Source organism: Apis mellifera, linkage group LG1, assembly GCF_003254395.2.
Source record: "Apis mellifera strain DH4 linkage group LG1, Amel_HAv3.1, whole genome shotgun sequence".
NCBI classification, from domain to species: Eukaryota; Metazoa; Arthropoda; class Insecta; order Hymenoptera; family Apidae; genus Apis; species Apis mellifera.
This window is the reverse complement of record NC_037638.1, coordinates 21,024,880-21,047,419: the sequence shown is the minus strand read 5'-3', so window position 1 is coordinate 21,047,419 and position 22,540 is coordinate 21,024,880. Positions and strand designations below refer to the sequence as shown.

Genomic DNA, 22,540 nt, shown 5'->3' with positions numbered 1-22,540 from the left:
AAAGTTTATAAGTAAAGAATATAATAATAATTAATTTATAACTTTCGATATAAAATTATAATATATATTAAAATACATAAACAATAACTCTTATCAGCAGAATTATATTTTCATAATTATAGAAATATTTTTATAAAGGTTAATAAATTGTTTATATTATTATTTTATATTTTTGATTATAGCTATTGATTTATTAGTTTTTTAATTTTAATATATCTTAATTTAAATGTATTTAAGAATTGATAATGTAAGATTAATTTATATTTTAATCTTACATTTATACAGATATAATACAGATTTTTTTTTAAATATTTCAACTTTTATAATTTTAAAAAATTACATATAAAAAGAAAAATGTATCAGAAAAAAATAATTAATAAAATACCAGGTAATTTATTACCTCCTTTTAAAAAAGAAAATCAAGGATATATTGAAGATTTAGGAAAGAAGCAGAAGTTTGAATTGGAAGAATTACTAGAAAGGCAAAATAAAATTCTTAGTAATAAGTAGGTAAAATTTAAATTATAGCTTATATTATTAGACTATTTTTGAAATTATTTTTTTTTCTAGAACACTTATATTAAAGCTTCCAGATAAAGGAGAAAAAATAAAATCCTTTCGTAATCAAATATTAAAAGAAATAGAACATAGAAATGAAGTTGAAAAGGCAGCTAATCTTTTATCAAGATTAAATTTGGCATCTGAAGGTAAAGTTGCTATGAATGAATTAGAATGGACAGGCAAATATGAAGAAATCAAAGATACTGTTAAAATTATTGAACTTGATAGTGATGATGAAGAAGATCCCTTAAAAATATTAGCACAGGTTAATTTTATATTTCTAAAAAATTATATTATATTTTATATTTTAAAAATTATATTATATTGTTTACTTTAATTTTTATTGTTTGCTATTATTAGCCTACAGGATGTGGAGTTCATAAAAAAAAAATTATACATGTACCATCAAATGAAAGCTTAATTAAATCAGAAGATTTAGCAGAAATAGAATCTTTTAAAATAGAAGCTACTGAACATGTTACATATATTGTCAATAAAATAGAAAAAAAAATAGAAAATGAAAATAAAAAAAAAGAATTATTTAAACCATATAAAACAACTAAATCCAATGTACATGATCCAAAAAAAGAAAAACAAAGAAAACAGAATAAATACTGGGAAGTTACAGCAGCAACACCTCCACTTATAATTCATGATGCAGCAAAAATTATAAATTTAAATGAATCTTTAAAGCTACAAAAAGAACAAACAGAAAGATTACAAGTAATTAACTTCTTTATATCTTGTTATTATTTGTATAAAATTAATGATAGAAAAAATTATTACATTATATAATATAAAACTATAATATTATTTTTAGGAAATTCAAGCTAAACATGCAGCAGAAAGATTAGTTGAGCAACTTGGTTTGCACAATATTGGTCCTTCACCTGAAAATATACGTACTTATTTAAGAGATGAGAAAGAATCTGATTCTTTTACCTCAGAAGATGAAGAAGAAAATGAAGTGCACGATGAAGAAGATAATGATAAAGGAGGAACTGTTGTTTTTACAGTAGATAGTATAGAAAGTTAATTTATATTGTGTGTATAAATATATATATTTTATAAGTATATTTATAAATAAATTGTTAATTTTAAGAAATTCTTGATATTAAAAAATATATATATTTATAGATAAAAATATGTATATCATTTTATTAAACATTTAAACTTCATTTGTTTATGTTTTAAAATTTTCTTTTCTTTAAAATTCTCGTGAAAAAAATTCAAATTGAACAATTATTGAAATAAAATAAATCTACATTCAATGCATTTATTGTTTTATCAAAAGCAATTTATTATTGTGCATAAATTTTATAAAATAAATATGGACAAAAAGAGAAAATAAGAAAAAGATAAAGATAGAATAAAAATACAAAAAATCTGCACTCTCTAGAATGCTATAAATGATGCACATAAAGGACAACGAATAGTAGAAAAAGGATAGAAAACAATAAAAATTGATTAATCAATATTTTTCTTAAATGTGAAAGATATTCCAAAAATATTCAAGAGATAGTATTGATTTCCTAACTTTTTTTTATATTATATATAAACATTTTTTTTATATTATTATATATTATCTTTATTTTTTTTTTTTTTCATTATTTCCTTGTTTATATTACTTTTGGCATATTCGTGATCATAGAGATCAACACATTTTCATTTCACTTTCAAAAGTACAAAAAATCTTTAATGTAAAAGATATAGATATTACATTCCTAATTTTATAATCTCTGAAATGACGATGATCACGTAAATATATATTTTAATATAAAATTATAAAAATTATTTTTGATTTTTTAATATAATCCGAGCATACCAAATTTTTTTATTTCCAAGAATAAAAATTTAATAATATAATAAGTGTATACATATATTAAGATCAATATGTAAATTCTTAATACACATTACACATATTTTATTATATATATATATATATATATATATTATGAATATTATACAAATCTAAAATCATGATTTCTAAAAAAAGCATGCAAATATTTTAAAAATCTTCATATTAAAAAAATACTTTCTAGGTTGCCTGCTTTCAATTTCTTCTAATTTTATTATATTATTAAAGGATTAAATATATATATAATTATGATAATTTGAAATATAATAACAATTCAAAATAAAATGTTTATGGAACTTTATTATTTTTATAATTTTTATATTAATTGTATCCAAAATTATTAATAATTGCTGTGTATGGTGCAGTAGCCTTTGCAACTGTTTGTCCAGCTTGTTTGGTAAGTTTCTAAAATAAAAAAAAAAACATATGAGAAATAATTCTTTTGATATTTATGTTTATAATATTTTTTATGTACCTTGAGTTTATCTCTCTTTTGAACTTCAAGAATTGATCGAACACGTCTCTTATTCTCCAATGTACGTACCACAGCCTTATATTTCCATCCAACTTCATGAGATAATCTTCCTACATGACAGTACTAAAAAATTGTTATGTGAATATCATAATTTTTTAGTATAATAATAATATTTATAGATGTTTCCTTATTATTTACTCAGTTAAATATGACATCACAAAATATATTCAGGCGCAAATTACCATACCATCATTGTGAAAAAATATTAAATAATTATATATAATAAAATAATAAATACAGAAAATACATGCTGTATATACTAATTGGTAGCTAATTAAAATTAGGACAGAATATAATCAATTAATAAGAACTTTCTTTACTATAAAATGATGAAAGATGATTTTTATTTTGATAATAGAATAAAAAAATAAAGTGAAACAATACTTAAAATCTAAAAAATTTATTAATTTTATTTTTTTAAATTTTATTCATAACTTATAACAAAATAATAAAAAAAATCAATTAAAATAAAAAATTCTAACCAATTAGTGCAGCAGTATTTTTTTAAATCATAATTTTATCATACCTTTCTGCCAGGTTTGAGACACATAACTCTCATAGCACCTGGTACTACAACACGTTTTCTACGATCATATGGAGGTGGACAACCTTCATATACTTTCAATCTTCTGAGAGCATCTTTTCCTCTTTGTGTTTTATGTGGAATCATTCCTATGAATTAAAGAATATGTTTAATACTTAATGCAAAATATATATATTAAATTTTTAATAATTTATATTAAATAACCTCATTTAACTATTCTTTTCATTATATTATCAAATAATGTAGGTAATATATAATCACTGATTAATAATAAAATATAAAATATAATGAAATAATTCATAATTATAATAATTGAAATATACCACGAACTGTTTTCCAAAGTATTTTACTGGGAGCACGGAAATGAAATGGTCCACGAGCTGGATTGACATTACATCTTTTACGTAGAAAGGACATAAACTTTAACTTGTTTCTAAAATAAAAAAATATTTAATGAAATATATTTCAATAATTATAAATAATATTAGAAAAAATATTATACAAATATTTTTCATATTTAGTTATACTTTGACAAATATATTCAATTATACAAACCTGAAAAAATTACCAGAAATATTAAGTTGTTCACTACGAACAACAATTACTTTATTGCCTTGTAAAATCGTTTTAGCAATAATTGCTGCTAAACGACCAAGTAAATGGCCACGGCCATCAATTAATATTGGCTGAAAAAATATAATTGTTATAATTTTTTTTTACTATTAACTGTCATAAAAAAATACTTACAAAATTCAATTCAATCATTAATTTTATTAATAACAAACAGCAAATATCAATTGGTGAATTTAGAAAATGAGATTATTTTTTCAATATTATATAAATAATATCTTAATATTTAAAAATAATGAAATATAGAACTCGTATTATTTTACGACCAAACATAACAAGTAAGAAAACACGTGTACGCGCATTTACGTGTAAACGACTTAATAAATGAACATATTTCTAAGAAAATTCGTACTATATAGTTCAAAAAAGTATTTTTTATGTTTTTATATATAATATGCAAAATTAAAAAAATATATTCTATAATATGATCTACGTTATATCATTTAAAACAATAAAACTTAACATACATACCTTATTACTGAAGCCAGTCATTTTGTCACCCTACCGGAAAAGAATCCATGAACATTGAAGAGTATGCATCTTACCGGAAGATGTAAGAAAGCATATTTTCAGTGCATCCAACATTACATTTTGAAAAATAAAAATGTCACGTATTATTTATTATATATATATATATATATATATATCATTAGTATAATACAATATTATAATATTATAATTATTTTATATTATTTTATATAATATATTATATTTTATAATCTTACATAAAGATAAATTTTTATCTATATAACATTTTATATATTAATTTATATTTTAAATAATTAAAAAAGTATTTTTCGTAAAATTATATTTAATTATAATTTTTATTTATTAAAAAAATATTCTTATTAAATTTATTGCAGATAATATTAATTTTTTCATAACATAAAAAAACTATTAATAGAAAAAAAAGATGTAAAACTGCCATCTAGTGTTAAAATAAAATTTTATATTCAAATTTATTATATCTGAAATTGATTTTTAAAAATATATAGGTTTTTAAATAAATTACAAATATGAAACAATTTAATATTTTTTTATTGGTGACGGTGGGTTTCGATAAACTAAGTATGTAACAGAGTACACTGATTTCACAACTAAAGTTTTAAACTTTACATAAATCGAAACTATATCGCTGCCGTGTTAATTAAGTTTTGTTATGTAACAATATTTATGTACATAAAATTATATTAGTTTTGAAGATTAAGATACGAAACACGTTAATAGTAATATAATTAATTAAATGATCAAAGTTAGGATTAATATTAAATTAATATAACCAGATATATTTGACTTCTTGAGTCCACATGATATGACTCCTTTTCTTCAAGGCATTATTAAAAAAATATCCGTTATATTTTTCTAATTATTATTATTTATATTATTTTATGTTTAATATTCTTAAACTAATATCACAATGGCTCGAGACAGTCAAGACTTCCAATATTTGTGCACATATTCTTATACTATATTAGTTTGCCGGTTGCATAACTGTCTTGAAAAATTTGTATCCTATTGTATAAGTAAATTAATCTTTATGCTATATAAATCTGAAAAATGTCTATTTTTATGTATGAAAAATTCCTAAAGTCGCACGAGCATTGGTTCTTAATTTTCTAACGGACATACAAATTACATGTAAAAAGTTACTACTTCATACTATAGATCATGTAAAGCACACATTTGTTTTACATATCTTTAAAAAAAATTGTAATCATGTTGTGTATGTGTGCGCGTGCGCGCGCGCGCGCGTGTGTATGTGTTTTTCGTATTTACAAATAATATATTTTAAGTATAGTTGTAAAAAGCGAAAACAGTGCCATTATTAAATTATTAAATTAATAATTTAATTGGAAGGTATTCAATTTCTGCATGATTATTCTTTTAAAAAACAAAATATTTTTATTGCTTTCAATCTATGTACTTAAAATAAATAATCGCACATGTAAAGGCACTGCCTCATTTAATGTAATTTACAAAATATGGATAGTAAGTACAATTTTTTTTCAATGTACAAACACTTGACATAATCTATGAATATTAAAAGTGTGCACGCAATAAAAAGCTAGTATTTCATATATATGCAATTTAATCAATCTGAAATTAATTTTATTTTTATTAAGACATATGAAAGATTATTTTATTAGAAAAATGTACAAATATGTAAATATACTAAATTCATTAAGCATGTGTCAGTGTTATTAAAAAGATTTACATTATAATTTCATTTATGAAATTTTATATAAATATAAACATAAACACTGATACAGATTATTTTTATTAACTGCATATAATTAGATAATGCTTTTTTTTTTAATTGTTTAAGATCTTAGCATGAAAGTAACTTCTCATTTGTCAATTGACTCTTTTCAAAAAAGCAAAAGTTGAAGTTATTAAGCTAAGCTTAAAGTTATGTTCCCTGAATAAGATGGGCATCTTCTTTACGTCATTCCAGGTACAATAACATATTTTCAACAATGTAATATAAACACTATCATACATTATTTCATTTTTTACTGTCATTATTATATAGAAATTCAGGATTTGTAAAGAATATTCTATTAATAGTTTTAAACAGTATCAATATCAGTAACAATTCAAAATACTTTGCAAAAATAATTATATAATGATTTAGTCATTATTTCATTTTAAATATCATGAATTATGTATAAATTGAAACTACAATAAATATTTTATATGCAAATAACCAGTAATATCATAAAATTTGGAAAAATATATAAAAAGTGTATTAATAAAACAAAACAATATTATAGAATGATTACACTGTTTCCGCTTGCTACTAAATTTATCTTATATAATGTTAATTGATTATGTATTTAAACATAAAAAAATAATATTATCAATGTGCTTCATAATAATGGAAGTACTTTGTAGCAGTGTTTATAATGAATTGCTATGACAATCTCAAGTGTTTATACGTACAGTCTATCTATAATCTTATTCTAAATCCTCAGGCAATATATCCTGGCATACACAAATTTCGTGTAATGCTACAATATGAATACAGTCGAATGTTTCAGAATAAACATTATCAAATAACATTTTAAATTTTTACATTATTCTTAAATTTTTGTAAGAATTACTTGAAAGATAATAATTTACACTTTTATTTTTTAGTATGAAAGATGCTGTTAGGGTGAATCTAAAAGAAAAGCCCGTGCTCGTTCCGTCATTTTGCGTACTCGTCCTCTACTACTTATACTAATACGTGGTACATTTTCAGGTTCAGGACTTTCGTCACTTTCTTCTGCATAATATCGACGTTTAATTTTACGTCGATTTCTAACTGGCACTGTATTGCTCTCATCACTTTCTTCATTATAACGAGGTCGTTTTCCAGTTCTTCTTGAATTTTGTGTTTGTTCTTGATTTTGTATTTCTCTAGTTCCACGAATTCTTCTTTGAGATCTTGATGATACAAAAGCTTTATCTGATTCTTCACTATCTGAATCTTGATTATTAATTTCATGTTGAGATTGTTCTTCTTCCTCTTCTTCTTCTTCTTCTTCTTCTTCTTCCTCTTCTTCTTCTTCCTCACTTTGACTTTCAATATTATTTTTTCCACTTTTTATTGTATTTTTAAAAGTATCCTCATGTTCAGATGTAGATGCTAACTTTCGTGATCTTGTTCTACTTCTGTTAATAACTTCCTCTTCACTCTCTTCATCTGACAATTCATTTGTTGTAAATGCTTCATCATCATTTTTTGAATTTTCATAAAAGTTTAACTTTGATTTTGATTTTACTTGTTTATTATTTTTACTATTTTTTGCACGATTTTTTCGAGTTTGTTTTCCACGTCCACTGGGTGTATATATTTCTCCAGAATCACTATCAGCACTTACACTAGGTACTGTTTTTCTTGCTCGTGTCCTTCTTATAGGTACACTACCACTACTTTCACTTTCTGAAGAAGCTTCTGAATCACTGGCTTCACTTTCACTTTCTTTTGGTTTTTTTGGTACTGTAGATCTAGAAATTCTAAGTTTTAGCGTAGGTCGCGTTGTATTAGAAGAACGTTTTGTGTGTCCATTTGTCATACGTGATGGTCCTATAAAATAAAAAAAATATTTATCAATTTGTTATTTTCCATTTTTAGAAATTTATAATATATTAAAAATAAAAGTATAAAAATATACTTACATAATTAAATCATTTAAAAATAAAATATACATACCTGGTGCAAATACATTGGAATTGTTTTTTTCTACATCATTTAAATTAATATTTTCATCTTCACTATCTATTTCATCTGCATCAGAACAAGCAGATTTTGATTTTGAAGGTGCTATAGATAATGGTAATTCTTTATAAAATTCGAATGTATAGTTTATAATAAAAAAACTTATGAATTGATATAATGAAAACATACCAGTTCCGTTTGTTAATCGAACTTTACCTCTTCTACCCTTTCCCTTTGTATTTTTCGTATTATTATTACGTCTTCTTGCAGATTTCCAATTTGAAATAATTTTTCGCATATGTTCTTCAAACATAGCTGATAATCTTATTGTCATTGAATATATCTATAATAATAAAAATTGTAGTATAATTTTTTATAATATTTTAAATATTTATCATATTCTTTATTTTCTTTACATATATATATGTTATGTATTATATAAAGTTAATATATAATATTCATAAGATAAATAGTAACAAATGTAACATACCCTTGATCGTTTATTAGTGTTATAATTCCTACTATTTGTAAATATTAACCGCATATCTTTGGCAAATTCTAAAGGAGTTTCATAATTTCCTCCTAATAAATCTTCTTTTACTGTACGTAAATCCATTGGTGTATCTATAATTTGATGATAATCTGGATGTTCTAATCTATCAACTGGTTCTCTATAAAGTGTTCAATAAAAATTATTGTGAAAAATATGCAATTTTGATATATATAATAAAATTATTATTTACAAATGCTATATAATATTAATATATATTAAAATAACATAAAACGAAGTTTGTAAAAAATAATTACCTGAAAGGTATAGAATCTTCACATTGCCATAATGTTTCTAATAATTGACGACAAGCTACTTTCCAATCATTTGATACTTCTGGTGAACGTAGATTTCTACTTGAAGTTGCTCTCTGAGTACTAGTTGAAGGTCTATTTTTTGTATCTTCTACATCAACTTCTGATTCAGAAGAATGGTATGTATCAACTAATTGATGATAGAGAGCTGGTACATCTATTTCTGTAGTTTCTCTATATAAATTGTAAATAAATATATTTTTATTAATTATATCTTGATAAAAATAAAGTAAAATAAAAATAATATAACTAACATAAAATTAGTGAGTGGATAAACTAGATCTTACTTTATAATACGTAGACATAAATCAGTAACTATTCTTGCATGCTTTACTATTTGACTATGTGGTTCATTAAATTGTTCTGCATTTGTTGCTAAGTATCTAACATCAAACTGTGCAGATGTTATTCTTCGATAAAAATTATTTTCAAAACGAGCTTTTATGGTTGTTAAATCAATAGGATATTCTACAACAAATGCATATGCAGGATATGCATTGAGATCAACAGGCGCCATAAATGGTTCTGCAATTGCAAGACTCATCACTTGATCTAGTCCACGTATAATTCTGCGACATGTTGCTTCTCGATCTCCCATAGGCCATTCCTCTGCATGAGGTTGATATAATATTGTTCGTATTTCCTCTGGAAGTACAGGAACTGCACCTCCAAGTTCTGCTGGAAGTCCTATATTAAATTAATATAAGTAAATTATATTATTTATTATATTATATAATTATATTATATCTATTATATAATTATATAATTAATTATATTATTATTTAAAAATTAAAAAAATTATAATCAATAAATAAAATTTCTGTTTTTTCAAAATTTTTCAATTTTTCTTAATATTTCTCAAAATATTTTTGGATAGATATAATATATAAAAATTTAATTAATTGAATAATATAATCAGACTAATAAAATTTTTAAACATACTATTTTCATCAATTGGCTCAAGATCCCAAGGACTCATTCTTTCATATTCACCATTATCCCATCTGACACGAAAACACATGAAAAAAGATTCAGGAAAATCTTCATCTAAAGGTTCCATTGATTGAATTTGGCCCATCCACCATCCATCATCAATCATACAACGGAATCGATCTCCTTCAGACCAACTACGCGCTAAAGCTGTATCGAATGTTTGACGTAAAACTAAAAAATCTAATACATCAGCCATATCATGATATTTAATAGTAAAATTTTCTCCTGTTAATCTTCCATCTTCATCCATTAGCGCTAACTTCAAACAACACAATCGAGGTGGACGTATTTCATATTTAATACCTACTACTTTTACGAATTCTTGGGCCTGAAAAATATATTTCTTGAAATAATTAATATTAAAATTATAATATATTCAAATACAAAATTGAAAAAAAAAATCTTACTCTTATATTAACTTTATTCCATGGTTCACATCGTGGACCAAGTTCATATACTTTTTTATTTCTAACAGCATCTAAGTAAAATTGATGACCTTGTCGAAAATATACTATTTCATCACCCATTTGAGGATAATAAGGAGCTTTCCTTGGTATTATCTCGGTAAGCCATTCTGAAGGTCTAAAAACGTCTGGGATATCATCGATGCCAGTAGACAATGGAATGTCCTTTAAATAAAAAAGAATTTCAGAAGAGGAATTTATTATAGAAAACATTTAATTACCTTTTTTCTAGGACGTCTATTACGTCTTCTATCCATGTCACTTGGAGGAGTGAGAGATCGCTTTTTTACAGGTTTACGTTTACTTCGTTTTGGTGGTTCTAGATTTAAACCATGATCAGCAATCCAATCTGAATATTCCGTACTAGATTCTGATGTAGAACTATCAGAACATAAATCTTCTTCATGAGCAGTAGAATCATTACTATTACTACTGGCTGAACTTCCTGTTGTTCCCACATTATCAGGATTCTATAAATAAGTGAATTGTTAACATATTGAATTGTTGAACATATGATAAAATAAATATAGTTTTCTTAATTTTAATTAAATATATAATCATATAATTATAATAAAATACTTAGAAATTCAATTATATTATAATTATATAAAATACCTCGAAGTCATCATCTTCTTGTTCTTCACCACGTGTAGCTCTAGTTCTATAACCATGCCTAGTAGTTCTATTACGTTTTCGATTTGCTATTCGACTACCTATATTATCTTCAGTATTGGCAGTATTTGATACTGGTTGTGGTCTTTTTCGCATTTCGCGCTTTAAATTTTCAAGTTCCATTTCTGCCGTCGCATGTCTATAAATATTATATCTTTATTTATTTATAAATTAAAATAATTTATATGTATATTAATAAAAAATGGAATAATTTAATAAAAAAATTCATAATATATTTATATAAAACGTACAAAACTTTAATTTGTGTTTCTCTAACAGCTGGATTCATGGGTCGAGCAAGAATAGGTTTGTTCCAAGGTGTAGTATTATCTCTTTGCCAATTACCGCTACTTTGTCGTACACCTTCTACATCTCCAGCTCTTCTTAATCCAGATCTACTTCCTCGAGGACTAGCCATTTGACGAACTGGTTGCTCAGCTGCATTTTCTTCTCTCTCATCAGCTGCACTTTCTGCATCAGCATTAATATTTTGCCTCTGCGCAAGTGCTTCAATTAATTGATCAATATTAGATCGTGGTTCCTGAGCTGGGAGACCTTCTATAACTTCTTGCATTCCTAAGTTATAATATACTTTTTTTAATTCTAATTCTTTTTCTTCTATAATAAATAAAATAAACAAAAAAAAATTGATTTATATACCTCCAGCACCTACTGCAATATTTGGTACTAATTGTTCTCCTCTACAATTTTCTCTTCCAGGAACTAATCTTTGTAATGCTGGTGGATAAGGATTTCCATCAACATCCACTAAAAATGGTGGAGGCATTAAGTGAGGTGCAGTTTGTGTTTGTTCATCCAAAACATAATTATTTGCATCTCGTATTAGAGGTCTATAATCCGTATGGAAAAATAATTCTTTGGGTACCTATATAAAAATATAGAATTAATAATACTTTTAGAGATATAATATATAGAATTAAAAAGAAAAAAGAATATATCACAATAATAATATATAATATATATTTAATAATAATAATAATAATAATATACTAAATATCATAAAAAATATATATATATATATATACTTACTATTTTAAGTTTTTCAACACCTGATCCAAATCCATATATTAAAAGATGTCCATGAGAATCTGTTGCTGCTAACATTGTTCCATCTGGAGACCATTTTGCATCAAAAACAGCACCATTACCTTGTCCCTCAATAAAATTTTGAAAACACGCTATTGGTTCTGTATTCAGAACATCCCAAATTATAAGTTGTCCATCATGTCCAGCACTTAATATAACACGAGGATCTATTGGATGAGATTCTAACACAAAGACTTCATCTTTATGTCCACGTAGAATTTTCACTAATTCACCTGATTTTGCATTCCATACTTTGAGACAACTATCATTTACAGCTGTAATAACCCATTCATCACTTACATCCCAACTAACCATAGTCACTTTAGCTTTTTTGTTAGAATCATCCTCTGTTTCTGATTCTCTGGAAAATTATAAAAAAAATATTTATTAAAATTATATAAATAAATATTTAATAATATTTGTCATATATAATATTTTAATTACCCAGGAAGTTTTGTAGTCATTAATAAACGTTTATACATCCATTGTTGTTGTTCAAAATGCCATACATTTGCAGTACCATCTTTAGAACCAGAAATAAACTTTAAACCATTATGCGCCCATTGAATACTATCAACTGTATCAGAATGTGCTTCAACTTCTAAAACTCTACATGGACCTTCATCTCCTAACATTGAATATACTCTAACATGATGGTCTGCTGAACCAGCTGCCATAAATGCACCACCGGGACTAAATGAAGCACATATCATTTGTGCTTGACCTGGACGCATTTTTTCATGATACTGAATTGGTTTTGGTCTACAATAAATATATATTCATGCATATATAATCTATATAATACTTAAAATATTTAAAATAAAATTTTATATTTTTTAAAAAATATATAAAATTTTATTGGAACCTACTGAAAAATTGCTCTTTCATTGCCTTTTTTTGTATGAGACCAAAAAGCAACAGAACCATCTGTACTTGTAGAAACTAAATAATAAACACCATTGCAAGATATAGGACAAAAATTTACAGATGTAATCATACCAGAGTGTCCAGAAAGAACTGCAACCTGATAAAAAATTAAGAAAATAAATTTAATAAAATAATACTTTTATATATAAAAATTAATATTCCAATATAAATATAAGATATAATATATCAACTTACAGGAGACATTGTTTGAAAACACCAAACTCTTAGTATTCGATCTAAACTACCAGCAGCAAGTAAAGTATTATCAAAATTTACTGCAATATCCATAATTTCAGCAGATGCTCCTCGAAAAGTTGCTAATAATCGTCCATCAATAGAGCTCCATACTTTAACAAGCAAATCATCTGCACCAGTTATAATATATTTTCCAGTACGATCAAAAAGAACACAATATACTGCAGATAAATGTCCTAACGTGTGCCTATATAATTGCATTTTATTATAAAACTTTGTTGGTATTGCCTCTCTTCGACTTAGAGGACCTGAATTTTCTCTTCCTTGAAGTACATGTACTATATAAAAAATAATATTTGAATGAATAATAATAATATTTATATATTATTTTTATTATAATTTTTATAAAAATAAATATTTGACTTACCTATATTAGGCACTAATAAACTATAAGGTGAATCCAAAAATGGTTTTCCACCTAGTCTGCCAGAATATGAAGTAATAGTATGCACTTGACGTTGGACATCTATAATAAATTTAAATTATTTATAAAAATAATTTTAATGATTATTTAAATATATTTATAACTTTTTATTATTATATATATTTATAATTTTTTACCTTCGTGTGTACGCAACAAAGACTGTCTGCCAGCTCCTAAAAGAGATATTGCTCCTGATATACATGGAGGTACTTCTTTTTCCAATACTGGTCCAATTCTGGCACATATTTGTAGTAAATGATTTGATCCAATATGAGAATATTTCTTTTCCTAAGACATAATTCTTTATTTCGTTTTGTGTCTTATTTTATATTATTTATAGACAAGAATATTATGTATTTTTAAATATTTATTAAAAATATTACAGAAAAAAATGAAAATTATGTTTTACTACATTACTGATTCGCGCTAAGAATTGAAATTGAAATAATCTAAAGTAGTCCCTATTTGTAACCAATCAGAAGACAAATAAGCAAACGCCACCAATGTGAATAATCCACTCGTCACGCACGATACTAGTTTCTATAAATAAGGTCTGAACATGAGATATATTCATTGATCAGTGCGCACAAGATGGCCGGAAGTTAATGCTTATTGGTTGAAAGTAACATGGTGGGGGAAACTTGTGCAACGACAACATAGAATTAGAGAGGAGAAGAAGGAGAAGGGTTGAGGAGTGGGACAGAAAAGGGGTAGCACCCTATTAGGGGTACTTCATACATTGGTATTTGATGACCAGCTTACAATGCAACGAAACAAAGTTTACTATAATGTTATTCCAAAAAATATCCTATTTATTCCGTCATATATGATGAATTTTTATACACGAAATAAAATTTCCGTCAAAATATTAATTTTACTTACCAACTCCTCAAAGGTTTGATTATGTATATGCCCTTCCCAATCTAATCTTTGCGGCAAAACCTATGAAAAAATAAAAAAATCATGAAAATAAGTCGATTGATCGATCGATCGTACTCGAGATAAGATTGTGCCAATTTGTCGAACATCAAGGTCGCCGACCTTGAAATTCTAATGTTTTGACAAGCAGAAACCACGTGCAAACCATGTGGAGCCGATGGGTATGTATAGTGTCACCCCGGCAAAACGTCAACTCACACCAATCGTCTTACCTTAGCTCGCTCCAATTCACGCTTCAACACCTAGAACGTACATTTTTCATTATGATATATTACAACAAAATTTTATAACTTTTACTTCGAAAATACTTACATCTGCGGCCTCACGACAAGGTCCCGCCGCTAAGAATTTGGCAATTAGGAAGTACAGCTCTGTAAGAAAGAACGCTGCTTAGGAACGAACCGCACGCCTCGCTTCGTTGCGGATGGTAAGGGCGCTTATCGCTCCCATTCTTTACCTGGTGCTATTACAGTCTCGTTCTTCGCCACGCTGCCCTCCATTTCGCCTGATCAATCGTTTATTATTCACTCACAGACAAAGAGAAACATTTGCTTTTTAGGGTCATAGCGCGGCAGTAACCATTTCAGATTTCATTTTCTCTCTCGCGATGTCTCGACCGCGAGACGCACACGCACGCTCACCTCCTCAACGGAAAGTAGTCCCCCCCCCTTCCCGATTGTCGACACAACGTACCGTATTATACAGGGACGTAACTTGTATTCCAAAACCCTGTATAATTTTATTTTAATTTGAACTTCTTGAAGAGAAGGAAGGACTGTCTTTTTTTCTTTTATATTTCAATAAAAAATAAAATTAGATAACTCATTTTAACATTACTATTATATGTTTTAATTTATTTTAATATGTTTTTTGTTTAAAGTTTTTTATTACGATAAAATGTATATGTGAATCTGCACTATGTAACGCGGTTTATTTGAAATTAAAAATGCAGTGATAGAAACAGTGATTATAAGAAATATGAAAAAAGCAAATAATCTTGATTTAAATATAACATAAAGCAGGTTATATAAAATAAAGTTCATCATAATTAAATAAATTATTATCATATATTAATAAATATTAATTATTTATTATAATTATAATTTTTGTAAAAGAATAAAAAGAATAGAAATTTACTTATAATGAAACACTTATAATTTTACAGTGATTCAAATAAAATAATAAACAATGACTTTATGAAAATATTATTAATAAAAAAATATTAATATCCTTATATACATAATTTTCTATTTTTTTCTATTTAAATTTTATATGTTATCATAGAATATAAACATATTAAATTAATTTTTTAATTTTAATTATATATGTTTTAATAATATGGTAATGTTTGCATTTATTTTGTAATATAATAAAAATTTTTATCTATTACAAAATTAAATTCTGCTTGTGTTTATTATAAATAAACATTAGAATTAATAAATATAACATTATTTAGTATTATTATATGTATTTAAATACTTACATATATTTAAGAAGAATAAAAACATAATATGCATTTTTTCACAAAAGCTAAAACTTCAAGATGGACGCTACGTAACTCGAATAAACTCGAAATATCGATGTGTAACGATATGTGTATATATAAGTACTTGTATATATAATATATATATATATGCGATACCACGTAATTTTCTGAAAGTTTTCATAATTTTTGAAAAATTATCAATGAATATAAATTATTGAATTAATATATATGTTATAAAAATACAAAATATTATATAATAAATGATACTAATTTTTGTATAGAAGAAATATGTGTTTTAAAATTCTTACACAATTAAATGCCGACGTGTCAGTAAGATAATGACAATAGATTTTTTCATAAAACATGACGTGTTGTCTAATATTATTTAACATTATTATTAAACAAAATTACAATAAAAATTTATACTAAATAATATTATTTAATAATAGAAAATTTATATTTATTAGTTATCACTGATAATATAAAATCATAAAAAATTAATTATTATATATATAATATAAATATATTAAATATATTAAATAATATATAAATTAAAATTATATAAAATATAGGATTTAATTATATAAATATTATATAATTATATAAATGTAAATATAATTTTTACATTTAAAGATTTTAACATGTAAAGATTTTTTTTAACATCAATTATTATTATTATAAGATAAATTAGATATTTTTTTAAATATTATATCATTATATTATATTTAAAATGTCATGGATAAGAGATAACACTTCAAATTGGTTTCTACGTTTGGCTATAAAAATTTTAAAAGCTGGAAATATTCCTAAACATGTAGCATTTATAATGGATGGTAATAGACGTTATGCAAGTAAAAATGGAATAGAAAAAATAGAAGGGCATACAAAAGGGTATGTAGTTATAAAAATAAATTTATAAAATATATATATTTTTTATTTTTATATTATTTTTTTCATATATTCTATATTAAATATAGATTATTTTTAAGATTTGATAAATTTGCTGAAACTTTACAATGGTGTATGGATTTTGGTATACAAGAAGTAACATTTTATGCATTTAGTATTGAAAATTTTAAAAGAAAACGAGAAGAAGTAAATGGACTTTTAAATCTTGCAGAACAAAAATTCCAAAGATTGTTAGATGAAAAGTAGGCCAAAAGTTATATTTATAAAACAGTTCATTTAATAATATTTTATATAACAAATATTTTATTACAGGGATAAAATAAAAAAACATGGATTATGTGTTCGCATAATTGGTAATTTTTCTCTATTACCTAAAAATCTACAAGAATTAATAGCAGAAACTATGATTATTACTAAAGAACATAAAAAAGGATTTCTTAATATTGCATTTGCATATACATGTAAATATATTTATCTATATAAATATTTTATATATTAATATATCAAATATTATTTTTATTTTAAAAAATGAATATAATAATAAAATATATCATAATGTAAATATTAATAATTTTCATATTTTTTAAAATTTTTTTATATATAATTATTTATATATAAATATATATATAAATATATATAAATAATTATTTACTTTAGCAAGAGATGAAATTACACATGCTATTAAAGATGTAATTGAAGGTGTCCAATGTGGTGATATTCTTTCTGAAGATATTGATGAAGAATTAGTTTCTAATTGTTTATATACTAATAATTCAAAAAATCCTGACTTATTAATTCGTACTTCTGGAGAAGTTAGATTTAGTGATTTTCTTATGTGGCAAGTAAGTTTAAAAAAATTAATATTATTTTTTACTTGTTATTTAATATATTATTTTATAAATTATTTTTCAATAAATTTCAGATATCAAATACATGTATTTATTTTAGTAATGTCTTATGGCCTGAATTTAATCTCTGGGAATTTCTTAATGCAATATTTTATTATCAAAGATGTTATTCTGATATACAAAAGATAATAAAAATACAAAATATAAAACCAAAAATACAAAATAGCAGACAACTGACATACATAGACAAATTGCATCATAAAAGACAAATTGCACTTCAAAGAATATGTTTATCAAATTTTTAAATAGTATATAATATAAAATAAGTTTAATTAAAATTAATTATAAATATCAAGCAAGGTTAAAGTATAATAATATATATTTATGTAAACACCACACCATATGTAAACAATTTTTCTTAATCATTTACATTTAAATTTATATGTATACTTCAAAAATATACTTGTACATTTTTTTAAATATTCTAATTCTATTCAAATATGTACAAGTATTAAAAATCTATAGCTCTTCTTTTATTCTATAAAAAATGTATTAATGTATATAAGACAATTTCTTTAAAAAAATAAATATAATATATATAATGTTAAAAAACGTGAAAAAAAAAATAGAAATATTATGCATATACATAAGTTCATTCCATTCATAAATTTATATCTGTATATTTATATATAATGAAATAAAAATATAAATGTTATGCATATCCATAAATTTATTTTTTAATTTCATTCAATATATAAATTTGTATATATTTATATATTATATATATTTATATGTATACATTTATAAAATTTGTAATTAAGATATTTTTTTGAAATATCCTGTATATCAAATCTGCTACATTTAAATTAAATTAAATATTTGGCTTAATTTTAATACTTTTTTAAATACACACTATTTCATACATTATCATTCTTTCTAAGTATATTATATATTATTTCATACATTATATTTAATATTTCATTATTAAAACATTTATATTTTTAAAAATTTTTAATCAAAACTTTTATTTTGCAAAAACATTATAAAGTAAATATTTATTAAATAAATATATCACATAAATATGATCAGGCACATTAATATTAGTGTAATTTTGAAATAGAAATATAAACTTAATTATTGTATTTTAATATTTTGTAAATACATTATATTTCATTATTATACTTTAAAAATCCAAAATAATATACATATACACAAAAATATTTACAAATATATATGCTTGATATTAAAATATTAAAATATTTTTAATATATTTTTAATAAATGTTTTATTAATGATTAAATGCGCAATGAAATGTATATTGTAATTTAAATAAATAGAATAATATAATAGAATAATATAATGTTAAATTTAACAAAATTATTAATTTTATTTCTTTTTTTCTTTTTTATTTTTCATTAGTTTAAACTTTAATTAAATTAAAATCAATGAATATAAATAATTTTTAATTGTTATTTAGAATTATAAGGTGGATGACGTCTAGCAGATGGTTGTCTTTGTCTTGCTAAAAAAGATTGACCTTGACCTGAACTTAAAGCTGCAAGACGTTGATCTATTGCTTCTCTATGACAAGTCAAACCTAAGCGATAAAAAGCAGATATCATTAATTTTTCTTCCATCTCTTTAATTAATTTTGATTCTTTTAGAGATCGTTCCATATCTTCCATAATTTTACGCTGCTCTAAAATTTGATTTCTTAAAACAGCTACTTCATTAGGAGATGAATTATTTTGTTTAGGATCTAAACTTTTTATTACACTTTTTGCTTTTTCAACATATTTTTTATAACGTTCCTCAAGTGCAGCATTATCATATTCTCGACGTGTTAATTTTTCTTGAAGTGCAAAAACTTTTTGTTTTTGAGTTTGTAATGCATTTTCTCGTTCTTCAACTTGTAAAATTAAACGTTCTTTTTCTGATTGTATTTTTCTCACTTCATCTTGCAATTGAGTTATTTTTTGTCCTAAATTAATATTATCAGTTTTATTGTCTCCACTTGATTGATTTCCCAATGCTTCTTCCAATCTATTTTCTAATTCAATTATTCTTTGATTAGCTTTACGATTTTTACCTCTAAGTGTATTTAATCTTTCTTCTGAATCTTCTAATAGTGCTTGAACTGTTGGTAATTTATCCTCATTTCCCATTTGTTTAAGTTTCAACATTTTATTTTCATGTTTTAAACACAATAATTCTTCTTTTATTTCAAGAGGAATCATTTCTGTATTTGTGACAGTATCAGTACTAGGTTTTGTTATATTTTCTGCTGCTTGTAATTGTGTACATTTTAATTCCTCATTTGTTTCTTTTAAAGCATCTCTCTCTACAATTAATCTATCTCTTTCTCTTTGTAAAGTGCTTAATTGAGCTTCCATTTTTTTTCCTTCAAATTCAAGTTTATCACATTTATTAGTTTGTTCATCTAATTTATGATGTGCTTCAGCAAGTTGTTGTTTGCAAACTTCTAAATGATTACGTAGCATTGTAGTTCGTTTTGATTCCTCTTCATAATCTATCTTAGATTGTAGATATTCTAAATTCTTATCTTCTAATATTTTAACTTGTCTTCTTAAATCACTCAAATCTTCCATTTTCTTTTTATATGATTCTATTGTTTGCTCATATTTTGCTACTTTATCTGCTGTTTCTCTTAAGGCATCTATTTCATCTTTTAGATTATTAGCCTCATCAGCTGCTTTTTGTAAGTCTTCTTGTCTAGATTGTAATTCTAATACTTCCTTTTCTAATAATTCTATTTTTAGTCTATAATCATCTCTAGATGTTTCTACTTTAAATAATTCATCTTTCAATGCTTCTACTTGTTTTCTGAGACCAGAATGTCTAAAAATAGAACAAGATTCTGGATTTTCAAATTCATCTAATCTTTCTTGAAGTTTTTTATTTTCTGTCATTAATGCTGCTTTTTCTTCTTGTAAAAGTGAAAGTTGTTGATCAAGTTCATGACATTTTTGTGCTAATTGTTCTTTCATATCAACAGTTACTTGAAGTTCTGTCAATAATCTTTGTTGAGTACCATCAGCTACATCTAAAGATTCAAAATTAAGACTAGTACCTAAACTTAGTCTTGGTCCATGCATATTACTTTCTAATTCTTGAATACTCTGCATAATTGCTTGTTGAACAGTTTCTTCCATTCCCATAATTCTTGTTATATATTGTTGCTTTTGATTGCAATTAACTGCACATCCAAGAATCAATTGTAATAAGCGGCGTAATTCATGATTATCACAATGTTCACCAATTTTAGTTGCATCAGGTTTAATGTATCCTGATAATTGTTGATTTAAACATTCTATATAATATTCCATTATAGCTTCAATTATTTTCTTAAGATTACTAACTTTTAACCGCCAATTAGAACTAACATCAGTTTTAATTTTTGCTCTCCAAGCAGCAGTGAACCATTCAGGAGCAATTTGAGCTAAGACATCTGCTAAAGCAACACCATCACTTATATCCTCAGCAGTTGAATGAGAACTTTGGAGATCAAATGTATCTAACCATTTAATTAAATTATTTAATTGTTGGTCATCCATTATTATTTATAATTAAAGATATATTGATTAAATCATAAAAATATTTATATATTTTATAATAATTCTATGGCAAATGTCAATTCTTCTTAAATCTTAATTTTAAAACGTATTATTTATTTTTTGAATAATTAGGTTGAAGGTTAGAAAATATTCTATCATTTCTACACTATTAAAATATTAATATTTTATTGCTATAATAATAGTTTTGAAAAAAATACTTTTTAAATTATATCAAAATGTTATTTTGACATTCTTTTACGCAAAATAAAATTAGGAAAAATATTGAATTATGTTAAACTTTACACTTTCGCTTTTAGTTAAACTGATTACACACGTTCTAAAATAACTGCAATAAGTACGCTGCGATCTTGTCAAATAAATGTATCTGTAATATATATATTATACTTAATGCATTTATACATAATGTATTTACTTACATTGACAAAATTACCAATTTTATTAATATCAGCAAATATTTTGCAGATTAGTTAAAAAAATTTTTTTATGAAAGATAGAACAAGATATATTTTAAGTTTTAAAAAAAGTTATATAAAAGCTAGTTATATATAAAGTCATATATAAAGCTGTATATTAAATAAATTTTACATTTAAAGAAATTTTGTACTTAAATTAATATAATTATTTAAAAATGGATGAAGAAAATAAATTGAAATTAGTAACTTTATTTATATGTAAAATTTATTCTTTAAATTTTTAAGTTCTAATTTTTTTATGTATTTTTGCT

At 24.0% G+C, this 22,540-nt stretch overlaps 5 protein-coding genes across 7 annotated transcripts; 2 read left to right on the top strand and 3 right to left on the bottom strand.

The window, feature by feature from the left end:
* The first annotated feature begins 332 nt into the window (after nt 1-332).
* Nucleotides 333-1,739, top strand: LOC551452 (DNA-directed RNA polymerase II subunit GRINL1A). The gene is made up of 4 exons (XM_623844.6): nt 333-506; nt 571-826; nt 922-1,284; nt 1,382-1,739. The coding sequence occupies exons 1-4, from the start codon at nt 355-357 to the stop codon at nt 1,595-1,597; spliced, it is 987 nt and encodes a 328-aa protein (XP_623847.3). The 5' UTR covers nt 333-354; the 3' UTR covers nt 1,598-1,739.
* Nucleotides 1,740-2,699: 960 nt separating this feature from the next.
* Nucleotides 2,700-4,729, bottom strand: LOC551418 (60S ribosomal protein L13a). Its single transcript, XM_623810.5, has 6 exons — nt 4,600-4,729; nt 4,054-4,184; nt 3,822-3,931; nt 3,481-3,626; nt 2,895-3,017; nt 2,700-2,824 (listed from the first exon to the last, which is right to left on the bottom strand). Exons 1-6 carry the CDS (start codon nt 4,618-4,620, stop codon nt 2,741-2,743), a joined length of 615 nt encoding a protein of 204 aa, XP_623813.1. The 5' UTR covers nt 4,621-4,729; the 3' UTR covers nt 2,700-2,740.
* Nucleotides 4,730-7,258: 2,529 nt separating this feature from the next.
* LOC412406 (PH-interacting protein) lies at nt 7,259-16,873 on the bottom strand. The gene is made up of 23 exons (XM_006571389.3): nt 16,461-16,873; nt 15,435-15,706; nt 15,290-15,348; nt 15,190-15,219; nt 14,921-14,980; nt 14,176-14,326; nt 13,982-14,080; nt 13,555-13,892; nt 13,302-13,456; nt 12,877-13,194; nt 12,376-12,793; nt 11,986-12,211; nt 11,577-11,901; nt 11,269-11,464; nt 10,875-11,123; nt 10,597-10,818; nt 10,139-10,517; nt 9,484-9,883; nt 9,140-9,370; nt 8,823-9,003; nt 8,522-8,675; nt 8,327-8,437; nt 7,259-8,200 (listed from the first exon to the last, which is right to left on the bottom strand). The coding sequence occupies exons 2-23, from the start codon at nt 15,475-15,477 to the stop codon at nt 7,281-7,283; spliced, it is 5,265 nt and encodes a 1,754-aa protein (XP_006571452.1). The 5' UTR covers nt 15,478-15,706; nt 16,461-16,873; the 3' UTR covers nt 7,259-7,280.
* Nucleotides 16,874-17,118: 245 nt separating this feature from the next.
* Nucleotides 17,119-18,621, top strand: LOC551358 (dehydrodolichyl diphosphate synthase complex subunit DHDDS). 3 transcript variants are annotated; one of them, XM_006571390.3, is made up of 5 exons: nt 17,123-17,354; nt 17,441-17,614; nt 17,685-17,833; nt 18,030-18,214; nt 18,295-18,617. In XM_006571390.3, the coding sequence occupies exons 1-5, from the start codon at nt 17,194-17,196 to the stop codon at nt 18,523-18,525; spliced, it is 900 nt and encodes a 299-aa protein (XP_006571453.2). In that variant the 5' UTR covers nt 17,123-17,193; the 3' UTR covers nt 18,526-18,617. The 3 variants fall into 3 exon arrangements, with proteins under 3 accessions (XP_006571454.2, XP_006571453.2, XP_623758.3); XM_623755.6 differs by having other exon boundaries at nt 17,126-17,354; nt 17,453-17,614; nt 18,295-18,613; XM_006571391.3 differs by lacking the exon at nt 17,441-17,614 and having other exon boundaries at nt 17,119-17,354; nt 18,295-18,621.
* Nucleotides 18,622-19,608: 987 nt separating this feature from the next.
* LOC412262 (protein Hook homolog 3) lies at nt 19,609-22,272 on the bottom strand. Its single transcript, XM_395724.7, has one exon. It carries the CDS (start codon nt 21,793-21,795, stop codon nt 19,690-19,692), a length of 2,106 nt encoding a protein of 701 aa, XP_395724.2. The 5' UTR covers nt 21,796-22,272; the 3' UTR covers nt 19,609-19,689.
* Between the last annotated feature and the right edge of the window lie 268 nt (nt 22,273-22,540).

Excerpts from the sequence above, each read along its gene's own strand:
- LOC551452 (XM_623844.6), top strand. The coding sequence starts at position 355 with ATGTATCAGAAAAAAATAATTAATAAAATACCAGGTAATTTATTACCT. Across the intron at positions 507-570 it reads AATAAAATTCTTAGTAATAA|AACACTTATATTAAAGCTTC; the intron begins GTAGGTAAAATT and ends TTTTTTTTCTAG. Across the intron at positions 1,285-1,381 it reads AACAAACAGAAAGATTACAA|GAAATTCAAGCTAAACATGC; the intron begins GTAATTAACTTC and ends TATTATTTTTAG.
- LOC551418 (XM_623810.5), bottom strand. The coding sequence starts at position 4,620 with ATGACTGGCTTCAGTAATAAG. Across the intron at positions 3,932-4,053 it reads ATTTCTGGTAATTTTTTCAG|AAACAAGTTAAAGTTTATGT; the intron begins GTTTGTATAATT and ends TTTTTATTTTAG. Across the intron at positions 2,825-2,894 it reads AAAAGAGAGATAAACTCAAG|AAACTTACCAAACAAGCTGG; the intron begins GTACATAAAAAA and ends TTTTTATTTTAG.
- LOC412406 (XM_006571389.3), bottom strand. The coding sequence starts at position 15,477 with ATGGAGGGCAGCGTGGCGAAGAACGAGACTGTAATAGCACCAG. Across the intron at positions 15,349-15,434 it reads CGAGACTGTAATAGCACCAG|AGCTGTACTTCCTAATTGCC; the intron begins GTAAAGAATGGG and ends TCTTTCTTACAG. Across the intron at positions 9,004-9,139 it reads GAAGATTCTATACCTTTCAG|AGAACCAGTTGATAGATTAG; the intron begins GTAATTATTTTT and ends AACACTTTATAG.
- LOC551358 (XM_006571390.3), top strand. The coding sequence starts at position 17,194 with ATGTCATGGATAAGAGATAACACTTCAAATTGGTTTCTACGTTTGGCT. Across the intron at positions 17,355-17,440 it reads ATAGAAGGGCATACAAAAGG|ATTATTTTTAAGATTTGATA; the intron begins GTATGTAGTTAT and ends TATTAAATATAG. Across the intron at positions 18,215-18,294 it reads GTGATTTTCTTATGTGGCAA|ATATCAAATACATGTATTTA; the intron begins GTAAGTTTAAAA and ends AATAAATTTCAG.
- LOC412262 (XM_395724.7), bottom strand. The coding sequence starts at position 21,795 with ATGGATGACCAACAATTAAATAATTTAATTAAATGGTTAGATACATTT.